This window comes from Diabrotica undecimpunctata, chromosome 7 (assembly GCF_040954645.1).
Source record: "Diabrotica undecimpunctata isolate CICGRU chromosome 7, icDiaUnde3, whole genome shotgun sequence".
In the NCBI taxonomy this organism is placed as follows: Eukaryota; Metazoa; Arthropoda; class Insecta; order Coleoptera; family Chrysomelidae; genus Diabrotica; species Diabrotica undecimpunctata.
In genome coordinates this window covers 133,269,614-133,293,519 of record NC_092809.1, presented here as the reverse complement: position 1 = coordinate 133,293,519, position 23,906 = coordinate 133,269,614, and the positions used below count along the sequence as shown (strand labels likewise).

The 23,906-nt window shown below is 34.8% G+C and overlaps 1 protein-coding gene across 6 annotated transcripts in view; it reads left to right on the top strand.

Moving 5' to 3' along the window:
- spdi (sperm antigen with calponin homology and coiled-coil domains split discs) overlaps nt 1-23,906 on the top strand; it is a 308,154-nt gene that overhangs the window by 271,905 nt on the left and 12,343 nt on the right. For all 6 annotated transcript variants that reach the window (XM_072538257.1, XM_072538256.1, XM_072538255.1 and 3 more), the window contains 7 exons: nt 1,258-1,394; nt 13,793-13,982; nt 15,540-15,693; nt 15,808-15,989; nt 16,081-16,269; nt 16,375-16,500; nt 18,748-18,891. In XM_072538257.1, the coding sequence (XP_072394358.1) occupies nt 1,258-1,394; nt 13,793-13,982; nt 15,540-15,693; nt 15,808-15,989; nt 16,081-16,269; nt 16,375-16,500; nt 18,748-18,891 (1,122 nt within the window). The remainder of the gene's footprint in view (nt 1-1,257; nt 1,395-13,792; nt 13,983-15,539; nt 15,694-15,807; nt 15,990-16,080; nt 16,270-16,374; nt 16,501-18,747; nt 18,892-23,906) is intronic.

Here is a 23,906-nt window from a genome sequence, read left to right as displayed (position 1 = left end):
ATTTTTCGAATATGGACTTGATAGCCGGATGCTCCAACTCCTTTCTAGGAGATCTGAGTGTTTTTTCGTGAAGGTTTTTTCTTTTAGACTGGCTCTTGGGATTGATTGTTGTGATTTCCCTCTCTTCACCTGCTTTTTAGACCTGATTGGATTTAGCTTCGCCCGTACCTTAGACCGAGACCCTCACAGGGTCAGTTGAACCCTGTTTTTTTTTTATAGAGGGGCTACTTCTCTATCTCTCTTTTTTTTCGAACTTAGGACCGGTGAAAAGAAGGGAAAGAGAAAGACCAAAACGGATATGATTCGGGGGCGTTCAAATGACAATATTGAAAAGAAATATTTTGAGCGGAGGCTGAAACGACAATTTCTCATATATTGCAATCCAATTTTTTATGGTCGTATACGTAAGACATTGATCGCTAAGGCTAAGGGTATTAAGCACATCTTCGTAAATTTGCTACCTCAACTTTTTCGATTTTTCAATTTTTACAATTTTGATCTTTTGGCTTGAAGCTTAACGTGGATAACGATTATTCTTCGTTGCTATTGTTGCTTCGTTGCAACGAAATATTTTCTTTATACATGGAACGGGTCTAGGCTAAATAGATATAAATGCATCTTTGTAGGACATAATTTAGCTACCTGAAATAGAGATGAGCTTAGATATTTAATCAGAAAAAGAACAAAATGTGGAGTTAATAAGTGAGTATCTGGAGAACCAGAACAGGTAACAGAAACAGAGTAGAAGTGCCAAACTGAAAAATTAAATATTCAAAACTGGCGGAATGCACTGAATGAGAAAAACAGAGCATTACGATTGGAAATACCTTCATGATTGAATAATGGAATACTTGAGATGCTGGGAAATAATGATGATGATGAATTAAACGTTTTGTTTTTCTTCTGAAAATCCTAGATTATAAACACGTACTCCAGCCAATCGGTTTACTGTACGTTATTTTTATCCGTCCCAAATGTTTTTAGGGTTATGTATTCGGAAAATAAATAATAGTGAAAGGATAGGCATTTCGTGTTGTGATTATTTTGCATGGTTTGTACTCCCAATTTTTATTTTCTGATTAAATCAGCGATAGATAGCTGTATCGTCAGATGTTTATGAAGATCAGAGTATGAATGTACTTGGACAAGATTCAATTAAATATTTGCTTCCGAGTGTTACCTTCTTTTTATATAAAAATTCATTTATTTTCGATAAAAATAACGTTGAATACTAAATCGTCTTATTGAAATTTGCAGATAATCGATGAAGGTAATGGTGCCGACACGACTTGTACCACTCCCGATTGGGACAAGCATTCTTCGAGCAATGTCAGTGAAGTTTCTGTTGCGTGCCTTCAGGACAAAATAAATCAAATGCAAGAAACACATTACAGGTGAGTTCGTTATCTGACTAGATTTTATTTGCGCTCGATTATCTCGAGTTTCTTTATTTATCGTGCGTAATTTATTGCGTCTTTGCGAGAAGGTTATTGAATTATGTATTATAGTGGAAAACTGCAGGAGATGATTGAAATAAACTATTTAAAGTGTTTTTTCACAAAAAAATCAAACTCATTTCTCCTAAAGACGTACAACTAGAGTTTGTACAACTATTTGAGAAATATGTTGCTGAAAGCAACCCTATTTTGCATCATTGAATAATTTGCGCAATTAAAAGTCACACTCCTAAACAAAAATGCTAATAAAAAGCGTTTAAAATTCAAAAGAAGTAAAATTAATGTCATAAATGTAATTTGTGGGCTTTTTTCAATGAATAGGGATGTTCACTAATTTTTAAATATTGTTAAATTCAAAAGGTTATAACATATATAAAAACATAGCAAACATAAAATTGTTTGAAAATATATATTTCTTAAGATAAATAAATTCTTAATTTCAATTCTGATGGAGGCTTGAAAAACGGCTCCTCGCAGCGAGGCTACGGTGTGTGACGTCAGCAGTCGTATCGACAACTTGTTTTGTATACGTATTTACGAAGTGTGGCCAGTTCTTTAAATATTTAATCACTGATAATGAAGCCAATTAAGTGGTGTTTTGTTCCTGGGTGTCTAAATACATCTAAAAATAATTCTGAGAAGATTTTTATTACAGTTCCAAACAATTTAACACCATATTCACATAAAATTGTCAAACCACAGGTTTTTATATCTGTACCTCGGAGGGATACTCTACAACACTATGTCCATTTTTTCACAATTTTGACAATTTTACAGACTAATAATTAACTTTTATAACTTTATTTAAAGGAATAGAGCACTAGGTCCTAAACCATTTGCTGATAAAGAAAAGTGACCTTTAAAAGAACACCAAGTCCATTTTTACTTAGAGGGATAAAACACCATGTGGACTTAATGTTTTGTCCCTCTACGCATGTAAATTACCGCCGCGCATATCTCTATGATGAGAGGTAAACTGTTAGTGATCTAATAATAATACTTTTGCTATTTATGGTGTGTTTACAGTGGTTTGTTACTAATAATAAGAACAATGAACCATAATTCTCGTAGGAGAAAGATTCGTAAAGTACCTACTAAAAAGTTCTGCGAATTCTTCTACTGCATTTACAGGTAAGCTACCTTTTTGCTCATTATTTTTAAATTATTAAAAAACATAACCTCAAAAGGATAATGTAGTGATTTGATACCAACCTTAGACTAGCAATATTATTAAATCTTTTACAACCAATATTATACGCCTTGTTTAATTTCAGAATCAAATAATACACCAAGCAATGATGTTTTAAATGAAGAGCATATTATTAGAGATGCCTTGAGTTGTGATAACGAAGATCGGTCTGATATAGAGAAAAGTTCTGATAAACTACTCATAGTGGAAATGAAATAAGATCTGCATTACTAAAATGGGCATATACCGTCATTCCTGACAGTAACATAGAAGAAATCATACTACGGTCTTACAAATTTTACGGCCAGAATAAAAGTGTTAGCATTAATACTTAATTAAAAAAGTAAAAATTATCATCCAGAAGTTTCTACTAAAGAGTAATACCCACATGGAGGCGGACACTGTCCATACGCTGACAGAGCGAAAGAGAAAAAACTTAACATTTCTATTTACACGCCCTGGGACTGGCAGCCGTTAGTCAGATAAACCTCAATGAAATATACCGTACATACTATGGAACTAGAAGAATTTAAAAATTTAAGGTCTTAGTATGATGTTAAAACATCTTAAAATCCGCCTTTGATTAATAGAAAAGAGACATTAACAAACAACAAGTTCTTCTGTCAAACTGTGTTTAACTGCAAGTTAAACAAAACAGCATTGGAACTATGTTTTTAAAAAGTAATTTTCATGACGAAAACCAGGAAATTGACCTTGTTAGGTTTCGAAGGCGACACCTTACATTGAAAAAAGATTTGCAACTGGTATCACAGAGTCCAATACTTATATCACAACAAAAGTATAACGATCTATTGGCATTACTGTCAAATGTTCCTACATTTTGCCATGATTTTTATCAAAACTTAAAGCATACCTACTAGTAATACTAATAGTGACTATCCAGAAGGAGACTTACTTGAGGATGACTGAGTGGTTTGTACCTAAAATGCCATTTTTACATACATGTTTGTATTTGTAAAGGTAAATTGAATGGTTAAATAAATTTTGTCAGTAAAAGTCAAATAGGATTGTAGTTGTTATTGCATACCCCATACTAATTCTTACAGTACAATAACTTTATTAGATGGATACAACACCATGTCCGTTAACAGGGTTAAAAAACACAGGAACAAATTTGTTTTTAATTATAACAAATGTATTATGTAAATAACAATAAACATAATGTTCTAGTAAAATATTGTTTGAATATCTTAATAAAGAGCTGCAGCAATAATACTTTTTGGTGAAAAAAAGTTTAAAACTGCTCTCCTGTAAAGTTTTAAAAATGAACATAGTGTTGATTCCTTCCGAGGTACAGATATTTGCATTTATTTTTTTTCTAACTTGCATAATAACTGCCTCGTAGCCTCGCTACGAGGAGCCGTTTTTCTAGCCTCCATCAAAATTAAAATTAAGAATTCATTTATCTTAAAAAATATATATTTTTAAACAATTTCATGTTTACTATATTTTTATATATTTTATAATCTATTGAATTTAATTGAATTTAACTATATTTAAAAATTTGTGAACATCCCTATTACATTATATTAATATGAAGGTTCAACACATAATTGGTCTTAAAAGATGATGACTTCAAGCATTCAAGTAATCAATAACCACCGATAAGTCAAGTCTAACCGGCATCGCTCTCAAATCCTCCTCATTGGTCGTTCCTGTCTTCCTTACGAAATTTTTCCCAGAACGGGACTCTTTCCAGAGAAGTTCTTTCTATGTCAGTCTTCTCCACTAGGTAAATCTAACTATGCATTCTTCTCGTATCAACTCCTGAAGTTCAAAATTACCTCTAATTCTCCACGAGATACCATCCCTCACCGGTCCGTAGGTCTTTTGCAGTATTTTTCTTTCAAAAATTTGAAGACAGAAGTCATCTGCCTTTATTGTGCACCAGATTTCAGCTGCAAAGGTGGAAACTGGTCTTACCAAAGTCTTGTATAACTTAAACCAGTAACTTCTTTCACCTTGAAAGTTAAAATCTTCAAAGATTTCCTCGAAGTTTCTTATAGCTTCATCGGCCGATATTTCCAAGTAGTTGGTTTCCTATTGGTTTATTTTTAGGTCAGCCGGTCAAACGGCATTTTTTTTCTTTATCGATACCAGGTTTCGAAAAACCAAGGTCGTCCAGAAAAGCGCATGTCCTTGTGTACGATGATTTCGCTTCAGTCTTTTAATGCCACACGAAGAGTTATGTCGAAAAGGCAAGCAGACAGACAATACTTTGCATTATGTTTACCAGTTCACTTCTTATCGCGCAATCAAATGCCTTATGGAAATGTATCAGCAGTATGTGCACGTCAAAATCATATTTCAAGCACGTTTCCATTGCTTCTAATATCTCCTCCTCATATACAGAGAACCTTTGTGTATCTAACCTACAGAGGTTAGATAATGGTAATATACCACATTTAGATATATAACTCCTCTCTACTTCGTACACATAAATCTACTACCTTTTTTATTTATTGAAAAATGAGAGTAGTGTCCATTTCGAACATTTCTTAATTGTCCAGATATCGCGTAGCAACTTACGAAGGGCATTAGCAACCTTAACCAAACTGTCATGACTTAGACTTATGGTTTCTCGACCCCATGAATACTTTTTTCTACTAACATTAAACTTGTCTGCTGAATCTGCGATTCCACTGTTTTAATTCTGGCATTCTCAATTCTTCAGCTTGCCTCTCAATGTTTAGTAGGTCCTGGAAATACTTAGTCCATCGGGCAACAAGTTCATTTTCGTCTCCCACAAGGATTTCCTCTCTAGCAGATGACGGCTCTGATAAGTTAATTTTTGGTTCTAACCAGTGAGTCATCACCTTTACTGCCCTATAGAACTTGTTAGATTCATTAAGTTGTTGTAAATTTTAAATTTCCATAAGACGCTGCATTCTGAGTCTGTTTGGGGCCCCTCTCGCATTCTTATATCTGTGTCTGCTTTGTCTTGTATCCACCTGCATCGGTGCTTCTAGCAACATTTTTTGATTCGAATCTTCCAACATTTTGTCAGATTGGGACATTGTTCTGTAAAACGTCACCTGATCCTTTTAAATGCCCCTCTTATGTGTGTAACGAGTAATTGTTTTTTTGTGTTTTTCCCATGCCCAACTCTCAACCTGGAGGACCAGTTTTAATTCCGACCAATCAAAAATTTAATCCCGTTCTTATTCTTAACTCTCGGAGTTGTAGTGTAGGTAGTTGGTGTATTTAGTTGAGGTTCTTTTTCTGTAATGCTTTCCAGTCAAATCGCTATTGTTTTCTGGAACAGTTCTTCAGAATTATATGCCTCACCTAAGACATAAAACCGATATTTTCTTATTCTTTTTGTTACTTTTTATTTTGTTGTTGAATTATTTGATAGACAGAAGAAATTATTTTGGGGACATCAAAGTACTTTCCAGGGAATTCATCACCGACGAATGTCAACAATATGGTAGGGTGGTAGAGGAGCTGCCCTCTAGGGTGGCAAGTCATTTTGAGCTCTAATGTTAGGGCCCAGAATCTTTTTCAAAACGGATTTCTTGCTTATAAATTGAATGCAATGATGGGCTTTATGTCAGCGATGTTGTGAATGATAGCGTAAGGATAGTAGTTAATATTTCTGTAGAGATTACTAAGAATTTTCCTTTGCGCGGCAGGATTATGTCCTTTATTTTCACTTAAGCAGCGAATACAAGGAAGCATAATATCCAATGATCGGTCTTATGAAAGTTTTTTTAGATGTGTAGGAGAGTGTCCTATTTCTAGCTCCACTCAACACGCCTAAGAATCTAGCTAATCTTCTAACCATGCCTAGGGTGTTATTATATCAGTATTTCAGTAAAGCGTTTTACGTAGATCGTGTGAGGTACTTTGGAGATGCTCTATGAATATTAGTGGTGTATTTTCGTGGGGTTTACTCCACTTTGAGCACCATCTTTAAACAAGTTAATTTTTTATTGAACCTAATTGAATGGCACTGCCATATTGTCTGCATGAATTAATGCTCTAAGGAAGGGATAATAAGTGATGCAAAACTCGCATGTGCAGATTGTGTAGAGAGTTAGGCCGGTATGGAACCTTACAGGACTCCTGCTTTTGCGATGAAATTGTTTTACTTCCTATCCTACTCTCGCTTTCTTCTTAATAGATATTTCTCAACAACGAAAAAGCAATAATTGAGAAAGCAACAGAGAGTAATTGCGTGTTTGGAAACTAAATCATTAAATTAGCAAACAAAAGCAAGTAGTATTTGATTTAAATATCGTGTAGATGTAATGAATTTTGGTTATATAGTGATGTTATTTACTATGAGATTCACTTAAGCATTACAAAAATATATATTTTCATTTTTAGGATTCGAGAATTTGGTGATATGTGGTAAATCTTTTCATTTACGTTTTTCTTTGTCAAATAACGTTAAAGGTGTGTTTGAGTGGTTTTATATCGAAAAACAGTATATGAAAATACAAAACCCTTCGATACTTTTACCATATTAGATCAAAACTTTCAAACATAAAAAAAATCATGAGAATCATTCTTAGTAGAGTAAATAGACTGGCAAAAGGCTTCTAGAATAAATTTTCGTGGGCACTTTGTTGCTAAAATGTAAAACCCATTTTTTTTGGTTTCTAATATTTTCGTAATGCAAAATCACTTGGTCGTCCAAAAATCGTAGTGGGAGTGGAGTCGTGGGGAGCCTAAAAAAAAAATACAATTTTTTTTTTCATCATTTTTCGGATGAACAATATCCGAAAATTCATTCCTCAAATTTGCATACCTATCCGGACATTAGAAATATTGTTTTTTTATTTATAAAAATACGTTAAACCATTGTTGTATACGAAGCGCCTTCATACAAAATCACTTGCCCTGAAAACCCATATTTTTAAAATCGTTTACCTCGCTCTACCTCGAAAAATATTGGGTTTAGCAAAAAATGGCTTCCTATAAACGTTATAGACCAAACATCAGAGAACATGTGGGTTTTTTTAAAATGTTGATTAAATAATTAGTTTAAAAAAAAATTAAATAAATCGAATGTCATGTCACGACGGACAGTGGCGAATGCAGAGATGCGAGGGAGGGCGAGATTCCTATGCCATAGTCAACCGCAAATCGACTATACTGATGGTGATGTTGTTACGGTCGTTTTTACCTCGAGACGCTGTTGTGTTATATGGTTGTATGTATATTCTAGCGCAACAAGCATTATGTATTGTTTTGCATATGTGCATTCTTTTTCATAAGCTTTGTTTTTAGCGCGAAATCCACTGAGATTATTATAAGTGAGACATAATCATCGAGCAAAAAGACAAAAGAGGGAATATAAAGGTAGTGGGGGCAAAAATATTGTTAGACAGGAAGTGCCATCTTGAGAGGCCAAATTAAACAAGGAAAGAGAGTCTTTCCTTGTTTAAGAAATCAAATTTAGTTGGGTTATGTTATTATTTGTCCCAACTGTCACATGAAATCTTATTTATATTGAAGTTTTTTAACAATTGTTTCACATTTTAGACTGTTATCGTTAATATTTAATTAAAATCTTCTCGTCTAAGACACATTCTGAAAACTATTTTATAGCTACTGTTAATAAGTGTCGGAAAATTTAAATTTGGCGCATTCGCATTTCCGGATGTGTCCGCCATCAGAGGCCACTTTTTTGGTCGCCTTTTCATAACGATTAGATTCCCTCTTTTGTCTTTTTGCTCGATGGACATAATAAAGTTCTTATGTGTTAATTATATTATTAACAACAAAATTTAGTACTTACTTATTATTACAGTTAGTATTTTTTTTATATCCATCTAAAAATGGATTTAACGAACAGCAGCAGCTCTGACAGCGAACTTGAGTCAAAAATCAGATTAAGGCATGTTTCTTTCCATAAATCTGATGCCGAACAAGACGTTTTTATTCAAAATGTGTGTCTTATTTGTTTGGAAGGAGGAAGGCTGGTTAACTCTCAAGAAAGATCAAAAAAAAACTTTTATTGAATGCACGAGCGAACGTATGAAAAATTGTCATGAGAATAAATACATGCGGCATATATTCTCAAAGTTTGATGATCTAAAAAATCAAGATTTTTTAAAATTGCACAAAAACTGTTATAAATCTTATACGAGCTAAAAGAACATTGCCTCGTACAAGTCAAAAAATACTAAACTGCCATTTAATTTTCGTAGAGACGATATTTTTCAAAAACGGCCCTTGAACGGCCCTTTAATTTACAAAAGTGCATCTGTTTTCAAAAGCACTCACCGAATCAAAAACTATGCCAAGTTATGACTAATAATATGCAAGAAAAAATAACCACGACGAATCTGACACTTTTAGTTTCGGGGCATCGGAGCAACACATTCTAGTCAAAATGTGCCAAACTATCCGAAGTGAGATAAACAAGATGTCAACTGAGTCCGATTTAAAAAAAAATGAATGTTAGAGACTACAAAAAGTCTATTCCTGAAAGCTTGTATTCTCTTGTTAATCTTATTGTCCGCAATGAAAGCGATAATGAAAAGAAAATTGAAACTGTAAGCATTTTCCAAGACATTATTTTTGCCTGTTCGAATGGAAAAATAAAAACTCCAAAGCATATTGGGCTAGGACTTTTAGTTCACCAGGAAACTAAAGAGCTCCAATGGTCCCAGCCAGAAGACACAAAAAACGTAGTCATTCGTATAGGTGGATTTCACATGGTTATGAACTTCCTCAAAATAATTGGTCAGTTCATGGCAGATTCTGGACTTGCTGATGTATGGTTGGACAGTGGTCTCTATGCTCAGTCCACAATTGATGGTATTTTATCCGGCAAAAAATACAATAAAGCTATACGAGCCCATAAGTTGACGTACGAAGCTCTGTCAAGATTATTAATAAATCTTTATAAGAAGTGGCTTTTAGAGTGTGGCAGTCCTTCTGTACTTTATATTAACTTAATTCATCTTTGTACATCGGAAATCAGCGATACTTTCAGGAGAAAAGAAGAGGTTATGCAACTCTCCGATAAAATCTCAACTTTAACTCGTGAACTTTTGACAGAGTTTCCAGAATTCATTGCAGCTCAAACTGCCACAGGCAAATACTGGAATGCATACTTGGAAATGGTAGATATTCTATTAGAATTTGCCATTTTAGATATGTATATCCCAAGCTTTTGAAATTTAACCACTTTACTACGTCCTTAGTAAGCTTTATAATAATAACAATAATCTGTAAAAACATTTTTGGGGATACGGGATACTCCTACATACCAAGTCACCTAGGGCTCGATAACACGGAAAGAGTCCCACCGGAGCTCAAATAAAGATATACAACAATACCTATTATGATAATATAAATACTACTATCACTTAACAAATACAGTATTTTAAAACTGTTAATAATCTGACAACAAAACGAGCCAAAGAAGTTACTATTTACGCTAGAAGAGTATTCATCCTCCTTAAAATCAGCATCACAATGAAAAAACGACCATAACAACATCGCCATCAGTAGAGTCGATTTGCGGTTGACTATGGCATAGGAATCTCGCCCTTCCTCGCATCTCTGCGTTCAGCACTGTCCGTCGTGACATGCCGTTCGATTTATTTAATTTTTTCTTAAACTAATTATCCAATGAAAATTCTAAAAAAACCAGCATGTTCTCTGATTTTTGGTCTATAACGTTTATAAAAACAATTTTTTGCTAAACCCAATATTTTTCGAGGTAGAGCGAGGTAAACGATTTTAAAAATATGGGTTTTCAGGGCAAGTGATTTTGTATGAAGGCGCTCCGTATACAATAATGGTATGACGTATTTTTAAAAATAAAAAAAAAATATTTCTAATGTCCTGATGGGTATGCAAATTTGACGAATGAAATTTCGGACATTTTTTTTGTAACGCTCCCCACCGCTCCCCTCCTACTACGATTTTTGGACGACCAAGTGATTTTGTCTTACAAAGATATTAGAAACAAAAAAAAATGGGTTTTACATTTTAGCAACAAAGTTCCCACGGGATAGCACAATAGGATCCTATTTAAACTATACTATCTTTAAATAAAAAAATACACCACATTCAATTATTTTTTTATACTTTCCCGTGGCCTTTTAATTTTTTTCAGTTAAATAGTCAGGAATACACCGCAATTGACAAATCAATTGTTTATTTTTTGTTTGGGAATTCCTTGAACTTTCTTCTACTCTTTCACTACGTATTTTAAGAACAACTTACGATCTGATGGCTACAGTTAAATTAAAGAGTTCAAGTAACTAATAGAAATAACCTTTAATGGTTTATTAAGAGAAGAGTCCTCACTATGCTCATTAAAAATTATCAATGATAGTTTTATATCATTACTTTTCCTTCCAGTAAACTTCTTAACCAACAGTTAAATCTAGATTTACTTACATGTCTCTAGAAATTTTTATCGTGGGTCATACCAATATCAATTCCTTTTACAATTCGTAAATTTGTAAATTTCGTACAACTGAAAAGACAGAAAACGACGTTATTAAATCGTTTTCGTTTATGGCCATCAGAGCGGATGGCACTTTTGTAGCTATCCACTTGAAGTGGGAATTCTAGGCAAGAGACATTCACCGACCGTTCTTGTGTGAATTTGTATCAGCCCGAGTCTCTGACAACGCAAGGTCATGCAGAAATAACGTTATAAGACTCTATTGATACCGATTCATACACGAAGGTTTGACGAATTGTGCTCTTGCATTTAGACCTTCCAATTCATCAAATGGTAGCAAAGCTTGCTGAAATCGTAAATTTTCATAGTATATCATGTACCTATATACATATACATGATATGATATGATATTTATAAGCGTATATGGGCTTTTGTTGCTTATGTTTAGTTAGTCTGATGCCTTTTGTGAGTCCATCTCTACTTCACCAGTGTTGTTACGCCTTTTGACTTCAGTTCCTTTAGTATATTAATATCAGATATCAATTTCCTATCCACTAAGCTATGTATAAATTTAGCAATCCTTGAGAATATTTTTTAATAGTAGTCTTAAATAAAAATAATTAAATGTGTTATATTTTATTCTAAAATTGTATGATACATGATTATATTAAATTGTATGGCATTTATTTTTGTAATTGCAAGTTTTGATACTAATTCGTGACGTTAAAAACTTTTTTACACAATATTTTTGTACATATACTAACATTTTGAATGCTGTCGACTGAAATAGTCACCTACCATCTACCACCAATCTCACATATTTATGCTTGAACCATTATTGATATCTTGATTTGCAAGGATTCAGAAGCCAATGAACTAAGTATAAACAAACGGGGACTGCTGTTTTTGTAGACTTGTACAACTGGTTTTGCTTATATAAATTTTTTCGATATTTTGCAAAACGAATTTAAACCGAGAGAAACGTCTTTATCTCAAATTTTGTATTAAACTTTGTATAACGTTTACCGAAATTTTTATATGTTGCAAGAATCTTTTTTGGCGATGCATCTATGAGTGGATTACGGTGTCATCAGTAGTCCCAGAGATTTAAAGAATGTCGGACATTGCAATGAGTATTCTACCGTTATTAGTCACCATTTTTGTACAACGGTACTGTCATCCTTCAACCTCCCTCCCCCCCATTTAGTAGATCTGACACCTGCAGACTATTCCTTGTTTTAACACAAAGATGTCTGTGAAGGACGAAGGTTTATTTATAGTTTTCCTAAATACTGTTTTTAAACCGGATAGTCAAGGAGAATGTGTGACTATCACGCAGAAAGCTCGGATTCCATCCTGACACCATCGAAAACGTAGATATTTTTATAAATATGTAAAGGCCTCGTATCGACTCGGCCTACATAAAATGAGTACCTTCGGTAAAACTATGGGTAATAATAGGTGTTTGAATCGTAGCTCTAACCTTGTTAGCTTCCCTGGTATACCGTAGGCCGAACACATATCAGATTACTCTGCTATGCGTTCATAAAATATCTTTTGAAAAAATTATGGCCTCTCTACATCAAGACAAGGAAAATATATATTTTCTCCTGATGACTAGTTTTTAAGGATGTCTTGAGTAACGCTCTTTTACTAAAGCAGTAGGTGTAGGGTCAAAGTGTGTTTTAATTTAGGACGGAGTGCTTCTCTTTCGCTCTTTGTCTCGGGTTGCTAGCGAAGCTTCGTGTAGACCAAAGGCAATAATTCGTCTGACTTGATCCACATAGAGTGTCATATATGTAGACCTTTTTGATTCGTTTTCTGCAGTCGCTCTAAACGCTCTTGTTTCGTTGAGATTCTCTTTGTATAGTAAAAACTGCGTCTAGTTCCAGCGGGAAACGGGCACAGCACGAACAGGATGGGCTCCCGGAGTGTAGTATACTCTAGGAAAGTTCATGAAGCACTGACACTCCTGAGTAATCCACTTTTTAGAGCAGGCTAATATTAAGGTATCATTCACACATCTAAAGTTCGTGATTATTTTGTATGTATTCTTATTCCGCCTCTTTTCTCCTTGCAAAGCTTTTCTCATATTTTCAATATATCCCCTACATATATTAAATATCATGAGATACAATACGGCCTTGTCATACACTAGCTTGTGGTCTAAGTGGTTTGGAAAGACCGTTGTTGACCTTTTTTTCCGAAAATGATTTCGTATAGGTTTTTAAGTAAAAGTGGATGCTTGTAAACCCCATATTTTCTAATACCAACCAAAACATTCTCCAATTCACTCAATGTAACGCCTTAGTGCAATCGACGTAGTATAAATAGGTTTAACATTAAATTAATATGCTTTTTCTCTTATTCGTCTGATATTTAAAATTTGCTCTCTCATTTTTTTTCTGCCATAAATGATGTTTGCTTATCAGGTATCTATGGGAGCGAGGTTTTAAGCTGTGGCATACATGAAGCCGAATGTGACTAGAATGTTACATAAGATATCCCCTTATTACGCTTTGCAAATTATCAGTTATGTCACCTCACATGTAACTTATAAAAAATAATTACAGTTTTGACAAAAAAAAGCAACAAGTTTCATCCTTTCCGAATCATAAGATCTCTAAATAGACAATCAAGTGCAAAATAAAAAACACTGTATATAACTATCCCTCATGGGCTTTTGAATCGTTCAATTGTTAAGATGTTATGGATTGTTTATCTTAACTTGTGTGATTTTTTCAGTACGAACGAAGAACTGCAAGCGACACTTCAAGAACTAACAGATCTTCAACGGCAGCTCACCGAACTACAACAAGAAAACGAACGCCTTAACGAAGAAAAGACACTTATGTTCGACAGTCTATGTCGTCAAACTGAAAGATTAAACGATTCGCGATCAGAGGTTGAATCTCTGAAGCAACTTTTATATCAAGTAAGTAGTTTTCAATTTATTTTATTTTTCTATCTATTTATGTATCCACAAGGAAACTAAGTTCCTGTAGCTGGCTGTATACCATGTATCACAAAAAATTTATTTAAACATGCTTTATAAAAGGAGTATAATTAAAACACCTTATTGGGCTACATCACAGAACGGAGATTGCTGGTCCTGAGACAAAGTGTCTACGAGGACTTGTTGATAGCAACTGATTGACATTATCAATTGCTATAAACATGATTGAATCAGTTGCTATCAACAAGTCCTCGTAGACACTTTGTCTCAGGACCAGCAACCTCCAGTGGAATCTTACATTGCCATGTTATCAATTTCAATTGTAACTTAAACATCATATGTTACTTACCTACTCCTTGGAGTTACAACCCTTCGTGGGTTTTAGCCGACTCGACAACATGCCTCCACTGTTTTCTGTATTGAGCAACCTCCATCCAATTCTCCACGTCCATAGTGCTTAGCTCTCCTGCTATATTATCTCGCCACCGGAGACGAGGGCGTCCGCGTGGTCTCCTTCCAGTTGAGACTTCCTCCTACAGCAGTCTTACTGTTCGTTCGTCAGAATATCTTCTGAGGTGTCCTGCCCATTGGAGTCTTCTGGACTTTATTTCTTTTATGATGTTGGCGTCTGGGTAAAGTTCTTCGAGCTCTTTGTTAGTTCTTATCCTATATTGTAATGATGCTTCATCCAGCACAGGGCCAAAGATCTTCCTTAGGATTTTTCTTTCCCAAACACATAGTCTCTCTTCGTTTGCCTTTGTTATCGTCCACGTTTCGCTTCCGTACGTCTTGTTAGTTGTTTTGGTTTTATAAGGTTTTGGAGGGCAAAAACACATCTGTTGCCGGCCTGGATCCTGTTGTTTATTTCCTGTGATCCGTTATTGTCTTCAGTTATTGTTGTTCCAAGATACTTGAATTCTGTAACGCGCTCAAAGTTAAAGTCATTGTTGGTGATGTTCTGACCTATTCTGTCTCTGCTTTTGGCTCTGATTGCGGCTCATATACATATATTTCGTCTTGTTTTCGTTGATTTGGATCTTGATCTTCTCTGCTTCCTTCTCAATCCTCACGAAAGTCTCCTTCATCCTTAATAGTGTGTTTCCTATAGATCGATATCGTCTGCAAATGCCAGTAGTAAGTTTGGTCCTTCTCGATGAAATACTGTATTCGGTTTTTCGATTCTTGCACTTCTGATTATGTGTTCCAGAGCTAAGTTGAAGAGTTGTGGTGAAAGTGCATCTCCCTGTTTTAGTCGATTGTTTATTTCAAATGTCTCCGAGTATTGTTGTCCAACTCTCACCGTACATCGTAACCGTTCCATACACATCCGTATCAACCCGACTATTTTTTTTGGAAAGCCAAGTTCCTGCATCGCTGTCCACAGTCTGGCCCTGCATACTCTATCAAATGCTTGTTTAAAATCTATGAACATCTGATGAAGCTCATGATCAAACTCCCAGCATATCATATAAGATCAAATAATGTAACTTAAATTCAAATTTAAATTTACAAATGACATTATTGTTTTCTTTTTAGGAAAAGGATGACACTGGACAATTCGAAACAGCTGTAGAACGAGAACAAAAGTTGGTGGATCTATTAAAATCGGCCCAAGAGGAGAGGGAGGGGTTGCTAGTAAAGTTAGAGCAACTAAACAATGAGCTGCAAGAAGCTAGATCGGGCATTATAGGTAAGTTGTGGACGATTTTCGTTGATCCCAAGTATTTAAATGTTGTTTATATCAGAAGAATTATGACACGTTAAGTTGAAATTGTATTTATTTAACTAATTTTTTTTATTGCAGACAAAGACGAACAAATCGGCCAACTAAGAGATAGAGTGAGAACTCTAGAGTGCACCTTGGACGCTAAGCATGCCGAACACAAACAGTTGGATCAAGAACTGGCTCAAGCTAAGGATCAATGTAGCGGAAAGCAAATAGAAATCAATAGACTGACTGATTTACTCGACAACGCTAGAACAAAGGTATATATACTACAGTTTATTATATTCTTCACGTTATATCTTATGCAGACGATCTTTACAGGAGATTGTAAATTTGTTTGTTTTTTTTTAGATCAATGAATTGGAACAAGACCGAGCCCTCAGTGATAAATCGGAACTAGACGAACTACTGGATAATGCCAGAAAGGAAAAAGATACTCTGGAGTCTGAAGTTGCTCATTTGAAGGAGCAACTAGCCATTAGCAAAAATGAAATTGAAAAGCTAAGAGAGCAAGTATCAATTTTGCAAGAGGAGTGTAAGGTACGAAACTAAAAACTAAGTTCTCGACATCCTTTACTATAAATAGTTACACTTGTATACATGTAGAAACAATTGCTTGTTATAAAAGATTATTATCTGTTTTAGGTAACCCGAAATAACGCAAAAACCACACAGTCCGATTTGGAATACAAATGCGAGAAATTGGTGAAGGAAAAGAATGGGTTAAATGAGCAATTGCAAGAATTCCAGGATGCTTTGAACGAGTTACAGGTAAAATTTACTAGATTTTAATTTTATAATTAATCATTTTTATAAAGTCTGTTCTACAATACACAAATTTCTGTACACAATGTGATAGATGCTTATTTCATATATGTAAAACAATTGACATGAGAACAACCTAAAAGTATTATAATTTTTATTTATTCAGAAATACCTTGCGGTACATTACTGTTGCAATTGGGTCAGGCATGATCAATAACCTACTTATATTTAACTTATTATACTAAAGGTTTTTAAAACTAAAAGTTTACCCTATGGCGTCCTCTTATCTTACATAATGTACTAGAACTAACATGCAATACTATACAGCACTCTGCTTTCCACTACACTAAAACTAGCTCAAAGGATGTTGTCCTTTTAAGTCTCGTTATAGCTCCATTCTTGTCAAGGAGCTGAATTACCTCGACATTCCCATGGTTATGAAGTCTGCTCGTAACTTTCTGCTGTTCTCTTGATCACTCTGTCCACAGTTTCCATTTCCAGGTTCCCTTGGAGCTCACTATTGCGCACGTACCAAGGGGCATCAACGATATTCCTCAATACTTTGTTCTAGGATCTTTGGATGTTATTTATATTACTAGCTTTGGCACATCTCCAGGGTTTGACAGCCATACTCATATTGGTCTTAGTATTTGCTTGTATTAACAATGTGTTATGAATTGATAATGAAATTTTTCTCAATAATCCAATGAATTTTCTTATATCGAACTCTCCTCTTTTCTTTTTGACGTATACTTTTCAGCTCAGTCTCCCTTCTAAGGTGATATCTAGATATTTTGGTGATAATGCATAAGGAACTTCGATATCATTTATTCTAAGTGGTAAATTTGTGATTCTTTTTTTTTTGTAAAATTAATATGGGCTTGACTTGGTTTCATTTAATGTGATTCGCAATTTTGTGGTTTGTGGAAGGTGGCAATAGTGTTTTGTTCTAATTCTGGAATATCACACTATCTAGGAGATACCGGACTGGGTTAATACGCTTCCTTGTGGCACTCCAGCTATTACAAATGAAACAAATTTGAACTGGAAAGATTAAAAAGTTATGTCCAAATTTTGTTAAAAATGTGTTTACAAAACTAAAAACACATAAAAAGGTTGTCTGATAAGTTCTCAGCCTCTTCGATGGATGCCAGCACTACTTGTATGGCTTTTTCTCACTTATCGTAGTAAATTTGTCAGTAAATGTTTCATTGGGCAAGTACTATTCATTATAACATAGCTACATCTTGCTGCAACCGCTCTGAAGACATGCTTAGACTTGCTCAGTCTAATGGTTGTGGATTACACAACGTCTATCTATGGGGTGCCGGACACTTCTGATTCATTGACAACCGTATAGTTGTCGCGAAGTGAAGGGGTCATGTTGGGTGGACCATGATCACCAAAATGCTGAGCGTTTGTTAATTGTGGACCTATTGACGGGCTGGACGGTAGAAACAAACCACTCTTGTTGGCTCGTTATGGTACAATAATCCAGGCCAAATGGAAAAAACAAACAATCTCTGTGCTGTTACCACTGCTGGAACAATACCAACTGGTACTGGCCACTCTAACATGTCTTATACCTTGCTGTTGCCGGTGATACGTGTCTGCTCGCTACTTAATGACACGATGTGTGGGTAGGCGTGAGATGAAGGCCTTAGATAGACTGTAGAAAATATTAGAATTCAATACCGCCCACAACATACTCAAAGATAGATTTGCTGAACGGTTATAAATATCAATGAATAGAACGAAAACACAAGGGTCGAAGTCTGATGTCTCAAATAGGTAAATTCGGAATAGGAAACGAAAGTCTAAAAGAAGGAACCTGTTTTCTTGCAGTTAAGGTAGGAAATATCACATTTTGTAAGTAACACCATAAACTGCTACACCTCAGAGTCGGGAATGAGCGAGCAGAGCCCTAAGAGGGACTGAGCTGGGAAGGCGTCTAGAATTGAAATGGCATTGACTGGAATTCCACCTATATCCATAATTACCATGACACCAGGAATTATCGACAAAGTGCACGTTTATTGAGACCAGTTCAGTCTGCGTCAATCATTTTTGATTTCTACACACAAAACGGCATCCTGCCTTCTCTCGGACTCCTTACTTACCACACCTAGTATCTGCATACTTTTCCTACTTCCCAAACTCTTGAAACGACAAAATATATGTGAACATAATATAGCATAATATATCTTTTTAGGCATTTTATAATTTTTAACATTTTTTTTTCTATACTTCCAGGTTCAAAGCCAGTGTCAACTTGAAGATAAGAGGCAACTTTCAGCTGTTTTGTCTGAGACTCAGAGAAATCTCAGCGAAGCGGAGAGAAAGAATATGATATTGGAAAGCGAAGTGGACGAACTGAAAAAACAAAGATCCGAAGAGGTAAGTCTTTCATAAAACCTACTATTCAATTATCTATTTAATTAACACTGTAACTTTAGATGCCCTGAATTGATTTAAGAAAAACACAAACATGTTTATTTGTAATAGAAATTTATTATTTTGTCTAATTTTTGATGATGACGATCACTTCTTTCACTCTTAGCTCTAGTAGTGTCTACTACTAAGGTTTTCATTCTGGAGTTTTTAATAGTAATTTTGTTTGATTGATTGTAGAGTATGCGGTACTTGGACATGGAAACATTTTCTATCTCAATAGCATTGTAAGCTCCTCACACTCGGACATCACATATTACGTCGAAGAAATCTACTTTACTAACTGTCATAGTTCAATTATTATCTGCTAGTTGGCGCTGGTAATTCGCCATTTTTAATACAAATTAATTCTCAAATTAATTACAATTATTAAACAAAAAGTTTCCTTATATGGTAATCAAGCCCTTAACCTATGGCTTCGTAGGAGGACATGGTAGCGCTGGGTTATGTGGACAATTGATATTAATTGTCCAGCATAGGTATAAAAAAAGCAGGGTAAGAATATGAAATGACCAATATTTTGGTCAAAATTAATTACTGATGAAATAAGGATATTTGAATCATCAAGTTGTAGAGAGAATTAGTAATAAATCATCTGTATTGTTTTAAGAACAAAACATGATTGATTAAAATTCAGTAGGTTGAAATGTCTGGTGGTAGTTCAGATTTCTTTCCTAGGTGGCGCCAGGAATTATCATCCCGGACAAACTGTGTTTCCGTGTGACGTGTCGTCCTAGCCTTTTATTATATTAGATTTTTGAATTGCGATATGGGCTTTTTGTAACATTATATTTCTGTGTTTTTTTCGTGAAGTCATAATGTCTGTCGTGGTGCCATGTTTGACGACAGTCAGACATGGCATCATGATACTAGTTAACCAGATTCTGATGTTCTTCTAAGCTTTCAGATAATATTACTGTATCGTTAGCGTATCTTTCGTTAGCAATTTCTTTTCCCCTCTATTTTTACTTCCATAGTTGTGTGATATCCCTAGTTATTCCCCGGGATATTATTTGAATATATATTCAGATTTTCCCTGCTTTTCCACTGTTTTAGTGCTTTACTTAATCTTTGAACCCACAGAACAACGTAACAACTGGTGCCAGAAGTATAGTTAATCGAAAGAAGTTATTTTCGAAAATTTGTATACAGTTCAGTCGTCAGAGAGTTGACCCCTAAAAATCATACGAAAAAGCTAAATTTTGCCAAGAATATTAAATTTGGGACCCCAAAAAAGATGCAAAAAAGTTTACCACTTTTACCCCCAGACTTCCCCCTAAAACCCCACTGGTAGGGGGATCAAAACCCAAAAAAATCGATTTACCAAGAATCTGTACGCTGTAGAAAAAAATGGTTCAAATAAAAAATGTAGCTGAGATAATTTTAAACAAAAATGTTTATTATCACTTTGTGTGTAGAATGAACCATTCTCTCAGAAACATCACTTGAAGCTACCGTCGATTTCGAAAGTCAGTCACGTGCGCGAAATGTGTTCAAAATAATTTGTATCAGTTTGACGGTAAAAATTCAATGTCTTTTGATCCAAGTATCCTATCGACAAAAATGCAGATGCGTTTTAAAGGTAAAGAGTGCAGCTTTCGTATGCAGTTTTTGTATTTGATCATTTTCATCTCTGACAATTGGAGTAATAGTCAAAACAAAAAGCGAAACCAAGATGGTGAAAATTCGAGATATGATTACCGTAATGGAAAACGACAAGAAGAAAAAGAAAAACGTCTACAGGCTGAAGAGAGACGTCTTTAGAAAGAAAAGCAAGGTAAAGAGAAACGTTGTCAGGAAAACAGAGAGTTGCTCATGAGTATCAAAAATAGAAGCCTCAAAGGTCATTAAAGAAGATAGGGAAGAGAACTGGAGGGTTTAAAGGACGGAGTCAAGGTGAATGGCGTAAATATCAACAGCATCAGATATGCCGATGATACAGTGTTGATACGGATTCCGAATTGAATAGCAAGGGCCAACTCGGTCTTTGACCAATTTGGTATAAAAGTAAACATTAAGAAAACCAAAGTTAGGTCAATCTGTAAAAATCAAAATGTTCCTCAACTGTACACAATAGACGGGCACATTTTAAAACAGGTCAACGTACTCAAGTACCTGGGATGTTGAATCGATAGCAGTGTAACTCCTGATCTAAAATAAGAAAATTGAGAATAAAAAAACTTACAATGAAGAAAAAACTTCGTTTTTATAAAATGGTATTAAATTTTATTGGTTGGTTGATAACAACCAACTAATTGTTACCTCACAGGGCATAAGGTTCCCTTTTTCGAGCTGGGAAATGGTACGTTCCCTTAAAAAATGTAATCCTTTATCATCGACCTAGGGTCTTATTAATTTCAATGTTAGTTCCTAAAATTATGTAATTTTAAGGGTCATATGATCATGTGACTAGTTCCAAATACTATATAGACGTTTTTCACTGAGGATGATCTGAAACGTTGTGTATTTTAAGTTTTTTTAAACTATGGCATACAGTCAACCACTGGGAATTTCCCTTTTAAATTTTAAAATCGAGAATATTGCTTTCGAATAAAGCAAAATCCTCAAATACTGACTCAAAGCCACATACTGAGAAATAATAAGTAACAATATATAATAAGTACCGAAAATCGACAGGGCTAAATTTTGAACAGCTAATAAGAACTGCTGAAGACAGTGAAGAATTTGCAATTATAGTAGTCAACATCCATTGAGTAGAGAGAACTTTAAGAAGAAGAATGAAAATATGGAAGAGAATAATTGATACACGGATACGTGAAGAAATCGAAATATCCCATAATCAGTTTGGTTTTAGGCAAGGCAGATCAACAACAGATGCAATTTTCATTATAAAGCAACTGATGGAAAAATTCAAGAATAAAGAAACAAACGCTCATGTGGTACTCATTGATCTTGGACAACAGTGGTGCACCCAGAGTGGGTTTTGGGGGTTAACCCCCCCCCCCAGGAACCTATTCCGACACTGTTTACTCACAAATTTTAAAGACTCAAAATGGAGGTAGCATATCATAAAAAAATTTCGGTGCCCAACCAAAAACCCCCTTCCCCCCACAGGAAAATTCTAGGTGCGCTACTGTTGGTCAAAAAAAGAGTATTTGGAATGGGCATTTAAATACGGAGTTACTACAAATAAATGATGAATAAATGATAGACGGATAGATTGTGCAAAGTAATAGTTTTGAGTACTTAGGGTATATATTACATATTAACGGGGAAATAGATGGAGTTGCATGCAGTAGAAGAAGACGTCAATCACCTAATACTAAAAGTTATTTGCAAGTTACTGAAAGAAGTAGAATATATATATTCTAACAATCCTCTTTGTTTTATTTTTATTCAAATCTTAACATTAAATTCCAGTGAAAACTTATATGTTCACTTCTTAGACTTCCGAAACTGTATATGTACATATATATTATCTCCCATTTCGCGTTATCTTCCCAGCCATAAAATAATCCACCTGATACCTGACTTGTTCTTTAAATTCTTTGAAACCTTTATCTTATATACAATTTTTATATGTCGAGCCATATATCTGTTATAATCTTATCATATCTGACGATGATAAGATATAGAATGTATTGTCAACATTGTTTTAGTTTCGTCTCTTATTTTGTTGATTAATGAGTGATTTTCAATTACTAAAATGCTTACGAGTTTTTAAAAACGAGAAACTTTCGAAAATAGTTTGTATGAAGTTTTAGGTAATACTTTAATTTGTACATTTTTTAATTGTTGCAGAATACATAAAAAGCTAGTGTTATGTTAGACCATAAACTTTCGCAACTTTTAAAGATAGCCTCTTTATAAATCATGGATAGGTGTGGTAGGTTTTGTGGTGTAAGAATTTGTGACAGTTTTCAATGACAACGATATTGTTTACTACTGAATATCATAGTGAATCAAATTCTTTATTTCACGATTAATGTTTTTTTATGTATAAATCTCGTGACTATTTACAATACCTTCTCTTTACGCATTAGCCTTGGCGCCTTTAAATCAAGTCCTTCTGAAAGTCTTTATATCGAATCTTCAGAACCCCCACTTTTTATATGACGGCAACGTTTACTATTGTCTTACTTTTCTAGAATACGCTAATTCGAAAAAACCAGTAATTCAACTAATTCCATACCTATTCCATATTCTTCACCCTATTCTTCACCCTATTCCATATAATAGTCAACCTCGAGCACATTCTCTCCCATAAATTTTAAAACCTTTGCTAAAAGATACAAACCTAACAAACACAACTCCCTTTACTACGTCCAGGATTCCCACATGGACCAAAAAGCAACCTACTGTCCTTCCCAGCTTAAATCGATACAAGAAAGAAGAAACACCCACAACTCTTTTGGTACAGATATTTGAAGAACTTATACAGACACATCATCATCATCCAGCCTTCATTTATCACGTCCACTGCTGGACATAGGCCTCCCTTAAACTCCTACATTCTTTGAGATTGAGATCTCTTTGTTGCCAATTTTTCGTGATACGCCTAATGTCGTCAGCCCAACGTGTAGGTGGTGTTCCTCTACTACGTTTGTCTGCTCTTGGCCTCCAATGTGTAATTTTACTCGTCCATCGTGCGTCATGCATTCTCGCTACATGGCCTCGCATTCTCGCATACAGACACAGCATTATAACAAAATTCTGTAGACATATGCCTCTAAAGAAGAACAGGCCGTCGGTTGTGCCGTCAGCACCACTGGTAATAAAATACACCCTTGGCGCACCCCACGACCAATCTGGATATCCTCAGTAAGTTTATTTTCAACTTTAACTTTCGCTTATTCAACAAAATTTCTTTGAACCGATTATAATGCACTGCAAACAGGCCTACTTCTTAGAAAATCTGGAAAACATACAACTTCACCAAGATCCAAAGGCTAGTATCAAGAACAACTTATTAAGCAATTAGCAAACAGACTGGAACGTGC